General features: G+C 38.1%; 1 protein-coding gene across 1 annotated transcript in view; it reads left to right on the top strand.

Annotated features, from left to right (window-relative positions):
- slc10a7 (solute carrier family 10 member 7) overlaps positions 1-6,000 on the top strand; it is a 132,387-nt gene continuing 126,387 nt past the window's right edge. Inside the window, exons 1-2 of the mRNA XM_088924540.1 lie at positions 1-233; positions 2,618-2,700. Of these exons, the coding sequence (XP_088780666.1) occupies positions 134-233; positions 2,618-2,700 (183 nt within the window). The 5' untranslated portion in view covers positions 1-133. The remainder of the gene's footprint in view (positions 234-2,617; positions 2,701-6,000) is intronic.

The raw sequence follows: 6,000 nt of genomic DNA, 5'->3' as shown, positions 1-6,000 counted from the left end.
ATGTGTAAGGAAATAAACCTGCAAAGCTTTCGGACGCTTCTTCTCTCACACTGTAGTCCAATCATATACCTGCAGTACAGCGGCACATACGAAGGTTTGCGCAGACCAAACGCAACGTTTTTTTAATGTGAAAATGGGCCTTTTTGAAAGGGTACGAAAGGAATGGTTTATCATAGGAATAGTGTTAGTGATCACCTTCGCAAAACTGGAGCCTTCTATTGGAGTGAAGGGAGGTAAGTGCTCTGTACCTGAGTGATACTTTTATGCTTCCGTTTCAAATCCATAGATTCTATTTGAAAAAAAAACTTAATTATTTCTTAGGGATTTTGAGTCTTTTTCACCCATTTCTGATTAGCCACAGACTCACAATATTAAGTGCATTCCCTAAAAAGAGCATCTACATTCAAGAGTAGTTAGTAAGGTGAAGCTAACTAATTGATACCTACATTCTTTTAAATTGCTTCTATAATGGTAAAATTTGGGTAGTTTGATGCGTGTTAAAGGTATCATTAAGGAATTATGCATTTAAGAGCGTTGTCAAGGTACCTTCACGCGGTACTTCAATGACTAGCCTTCTTCCCAGTATCGTTCGTAAGGGTCAAGCACATTAGCTCGAAAATACTGTATGTAGCTAATGTCGTGGCTCGTCTTTTTTACACGAATCGTCAAACTAGAAATATTTCATATATAAAGCTTAAGAAGCGTCTGAAGTATTCCTTGCTCTTGTGCAATAAATTAAGGAAACCATTTAGAGTAGTTCAACGCCTGAAAAACTAAAACCTTCTGCACAATGCTTCTATTACCAACTAGGTAGTAGTGTGAGTGACACGTTGCAGTAACTAGGATACACTTCCGTGTTCTGCTGTATAAATGTCCCGTCCCAGGTGGTGCTGCAGTGAAAGCTACAGTACATTAACTCTCCATCATACTTCATCCCTCTCCTTAAATTATTTTCCACTTTACAGTGTTTTTTTTAGACAAGGCTCACACGATTCTATCCCGCGTGTTGTTTACCGCTAACTAGGAAAGCGTTGTGCCACTAACGCCAAGGCTAGTTTAGTTTTGTAATACTGATGCGTTTTTCAGTGCCAGTCCTGCATACCAAAAGTTTAAGATTTTGAGTCTGACAAGTTCATAGACTGCTAATTCGCAATTAATAGGTCACTATTTTTACAAGTAGGGAAAAACGTCTGTCCTTAAGTAAATTACGTTGTGGTAAAAAAAAGTACGTATATAAATTAACGTTGTCACCATACAGTATATACGGTTTTTCTGTCAGTTATCAGCCTTTTATTTGACCATTGTAGAGGTAACCCTCTACAATGTTGAAGTTGGTCTTCGGAACATTGTTTTGTTAGCGGTAATGTATTTGTTATAGTGCAGGTTTTCAGTTTAATGATTTGGTTTTTGCAGAGAGGAGTGAGGCATACAGGCACATTCCACCAGTCCATGGGAGTAGCAGATTGCTTGGCTTTTTTTCTACTACTCAGTCCTTTCACCTAATAAATACCTTGTTTACCCAGAACAGCCACCTGTTGCTGTGCACTTTCATGTTTGCTTTAAAAATAGATGGTCACACTGTCATCCTGTAGGGATTTGTGATGTGGGTGAAGTATTCTTTTGTTTGTAATATATATATACAATGGGAGGCACAGTGGTGCAGTGGTTTGTATTCCTGCCTCGCAGCACTGGGTCACTGGGTACAATTCTAGACCTAAGGTGCTGTCTGCGTGGAGTCTGTATGTTTTCTCTATGTTTGAGTGGGCCTTCCCCAGGTCCTCTGGTTTCCTCCCATAGTCCAAAGACACACTCCAGGTCCCTGGTGTGAATGTGTGCATGTTTTTTGTCTGTGTGTGCCCTGCTATGGACTGGAAATCCTGTCCAGGATGTATCCCGTTTTGGCCCTGTTCCTTGGAATAGGCTTCGGCTCCTCCTTAACCCTGTATCGGGTTAGAAAGTGTAAAGTGGTTAGAAAACGATTAGATGGATATATGAAGTTCTAATGAAGGTATATGAAGCTCAAGTAGGTAGCTGCATCAGCATGTGTAGGCTGCTAAGGAACAGGTAAAGGTTTGTTCCGTTTTGGCAGTGGAGCCTTCTTCAAGTGTCATATACTGTACATCATATGCCATACAGTATATGATGATTATGACTGAAATGGAGACATAATTAGAAATAGAGGAACATATATAGAACCAGGCTTTACAATGTTTGTGGGGTTTTCTTTGTTTTGTGCTTGACGAGTGGACTTTGATTTGATTTATAAAATAAAACAAGAATTAGATCTCTCAGTAGGAAAGACAGTAATTGAAAGGAGATCCATACAATAAAATCTCTGTAGATTTTTGTTTTATATTCAAAGTGGCTACCTGACTGAGAAGAAATAAAACTTGTTAATCGAACCCAACGTCTTAAGGGATTTGATCATCACACTTCCATTATTATAACTCATATCCCATTTTTATTGAACAGAGCTTAATTTTTTATATGCTGTAAGTTTTCTATTGAGGTACTGTATATAGACCACATATTATAATTCATTTAGTACCTGTTTTTTATTCATTTGCAAAAAGCAAACTGAAACTGAATATTGTTTTTTCTTCTCCTGTGTTCACAGGTCCCTTGAAGCCAGAGATCACAATTACATATGTTGCTGTGACGCTCATCTTTTTCAACAGTGGATTGTCTTTAAAAACTGAGGTGATTGTTTCATTCTTAGAACACATAAGTGGTCATTTTAAGATCACTGCAAAACCTAGAATATATACTGTATATACATTCATTAATAGTTCAGGTGGGTAGCTGCATCAGCATGCGTAGGCTGCAAAGGAACAAGTAGTACTGTAGGTTTATTCCATGCTTGAAGAAGGAATAGGTTTATTCCATGCTTCTCACACCTGAAGAAGGCTCCACGGCCGAAACGTGTTTTTTCTCTCTTCTTTTTTTCAGCATGGAATAAACCTATTACTTGTTACATTCATTAATGTGTTGTATCATTGTTTAATTTCCCTGATCAGAAGCTCATTTCAATAATCACATTTCCTAAAGCATGCTGAAAATGAAACCACTGTGGAGGAGGCAGTGTGGAGTAGTGATTAGGGCTCTAGACTTGTAATCGGAAGGTAGCTGGTTCAAATCCAGAGTAGGGTAGTGCTGTTGTAATCCTGAAAAAGGTGCCTCACTCAGATCGGTTCACTGGAAATAAACCCGGTGCTAGAAATGTAAGTTGCTTTTGATAAAGTGTCTGCCAAATATGTTAATGAAATTCCAGGGAGAAAAGAGTAGTGTTCTGTTGTTTGACATAGCTTGTACTATACGCTTAAACTGGTAACTTCACAAACTCCTGATTTTTCAGCAAGTTTGTCTAATGGATGTTTGTGGTTGAGTATGTGTGTTAGCTGCAGCTGAAGTGGAATACAGATTTAACAGCTTGGATTCTAGAAGGATTGATAATGAGGTTTATTGTGTGCTCTTACACAGATAGATCATGCATATTTGATATAATTTAGTCTGAGAGCATTGACATCAGTTACAAATATTTGTAAAATAATTTGAAGACCAACATGTAGACAAGAATGCTAGCAAACGAGCAGCATCTTATATCTCTCCTAGTATATACTGAGTATCAAAACACACTCATCTCTATTTATATATGCATGTTTTATATATGTTTTTACTATACTGTAGGTTTGATTAATTAATCACTTATTACCTACTGTAATACACTCAAGTGACTTTGACTGTTGCATAAATGCCATTGATCTATAGCAGAGAAACTTGATTGGACACGAGTAATGAGGTGATTAAGTTGCTGAATGTCTAGTCTGACATTCTATCAAATATAAGACAAAAAACAGAAAGAAACCAATTTGCCCTACTGACAATAATTGATTTGCTTACCTAAAGATTAAATAATGCCTTGGTGCCATCAGTATGTTGGAACAACACTTCAGGTGGAATTGTGAGCAGTGGAGCCAAAACCTCTTTAATGACGAGGGTTTGGGTAGACCACCCATGTGGTGTGTAAAGCTGCAGAATGATGTGCTAACTGTCACGCGCAACAGACCATTCAAAGGGGATGTCCAAGTGTGATGCAGCCTCTTGTAGTGGAGCTACATGTTCTCTCTGTGTTTGTTTGTGCCTCCTCTTGGTGTCCTGGTTTCCTCCCACAGTCCAAAGACATTGTTGGAGGGTTAATAGTCTTCAGGGAAAATTAGCCCTGCTGTGTGAGTGTGTGTGTCTGTGTTTGTGTCTGAGTATGATGTCCCATCCAGGGTCTACCCTGCCTTGTGCCCATTGCCTGCTGGGATAGGCTCCAGCTCTTCCGTGATCCTGATTTGGATAAAGTGGTGAGAAAATGGATGGATAGTGATTTGGGAACCTGTGTGCTTAACTCAGGACATCACAGCAAAGAGTCCATCTTCTGCTTCCTTAACCTTACATCTGTCAGCAACCTTTTGTCTCTTTCTGTCTGTTGTGGTTACTTCAGAGTTCCTAAAATATTGGAGCATAAATCTACCAGTTTTGTTTTGCAGTGCTCCTATTTAGCGCCCATTCAACAAAGTGTTGGACTCCTGTGTGTATCCACACTCCTGTTGATGTGTAACTGAACAGTACATAATTGTAAAGAACAAACACGTCAAACCCTTTACCAATTAGTTACACTGGAAGACAACTTTTGCCTTTTATCAGTCATGATGTAATATCATCACTGCATTTCTCATTACCTTTGACTGTCCTTTGTGATAATGTATCAGCTTGTCATCCATTGTCTAATAGTCGATGCTAATTTACCTCCTTTTCCTCTTTTCTTCAGCACTGCTGAAAAATCTTCCACCTCCCTCTGATGGATCATGTCACTATCTGATCCTACAAATTAAAAAGCTCTCTGCTGTCACACTGTCATTTCTCACACTGTTCTGCTGATGAGTTGGGCGATTAAAGTTTGCTGCACTAAAAATATAATGATCATTTTTCTTTATTGAATTCACTGTTCTGGAAAAAAGTGTTAGTGAGAGCTTGGTAAGTGTGTGTAAAAACTTAGGTTTTGATAAAAGACCTTATTTTAAAAGAAGAATTAGATTCTTAATTATATTGTTCCACAAACCTTATCGCTGCCAGATGAACATGGATCTTTCCAAAATGTAGAATTTGTTTTCTTTGTGTTCCAAAGAGAAAGGAGTTTTGATTCCCTTTTGTAAAAGTAATGGTTTTTATTTGGTAAGCAATACAAATGTTTTATAAGCACATATTTAAAGAAACCTGGAATAGCATTACTCCTATAATTTATCTCTGTAGCTTTAAGATTCTGTGTTTTGTGTACTTTTAGTCTTTTTTGTAAAATTTATATACTGTATGTTAAATTTTCTCTGCAGTAAGACTAAGAAACAGCTTTCACCTTCACCCAGGTAACATTGCAGACTTCATGATTCCTCTGAGATGAAAGAAATCACCTCGTCCTTCACTTTCCTGGAAGAGCAGGAGGGCTAGATTCTGAAATGAGTGATGTCATGTCATGAGGCATAACATCACTCATAGAATCAGTGATGTCATACTTCTTGGTGCTGTTTTTGTTGCACTCATGTAAAGACCTGCAGGTTTTGAAAGCCAGTCATTCAAAACTGAGCTTCACAATGTAAAAAAGGACATGGGGTTATTCAGTGAGGTACAGTAGCTGCTATTCACAATGATGTTTACATTTTTCTTGACACTGCATTAATTTGTACAACTTTTAGAATAATCATAGAGTGGAGCTAAGATTGCCTTTTGTGTGCTTTGTGAAGCAGGTTGTGGACGTAAGAAATATTAATTTCTACTTCAAAGTGTCATGCCTGTCAGCTTTAAAGCAACAAGGGACTGCAAGTGTCTGAATACTTTTTCCTGGCAACATAGACTTCACCTTAACATGAACAGGCACAAAAGCAAAAGTTTATCTCATTGCTGAGTTGGCAGACAGGGGACTCAAACTCAGACATTTCCTATAGACATATAGACTTCTTA

The sequence above is a fragment of the Atractosteus spatula genome, chromosome 1, assembly GCF_055471065.1.
Source record: "Atractosteus spatula isolate fAtrSpa1 chromosome 1, fAtrSpa1.hap1, whole genome shotgun sequence".
NCBI classification, from domain to species: Eukaryota; Metazoa; Chordata; class Actinopteri; order Semionotiformes; family Lepisosteidae; genus Atractosteus; species Atractosteus spatula.
This window is presented reverse-complemented; position numbering and strand designations above follow the sequence as displayed.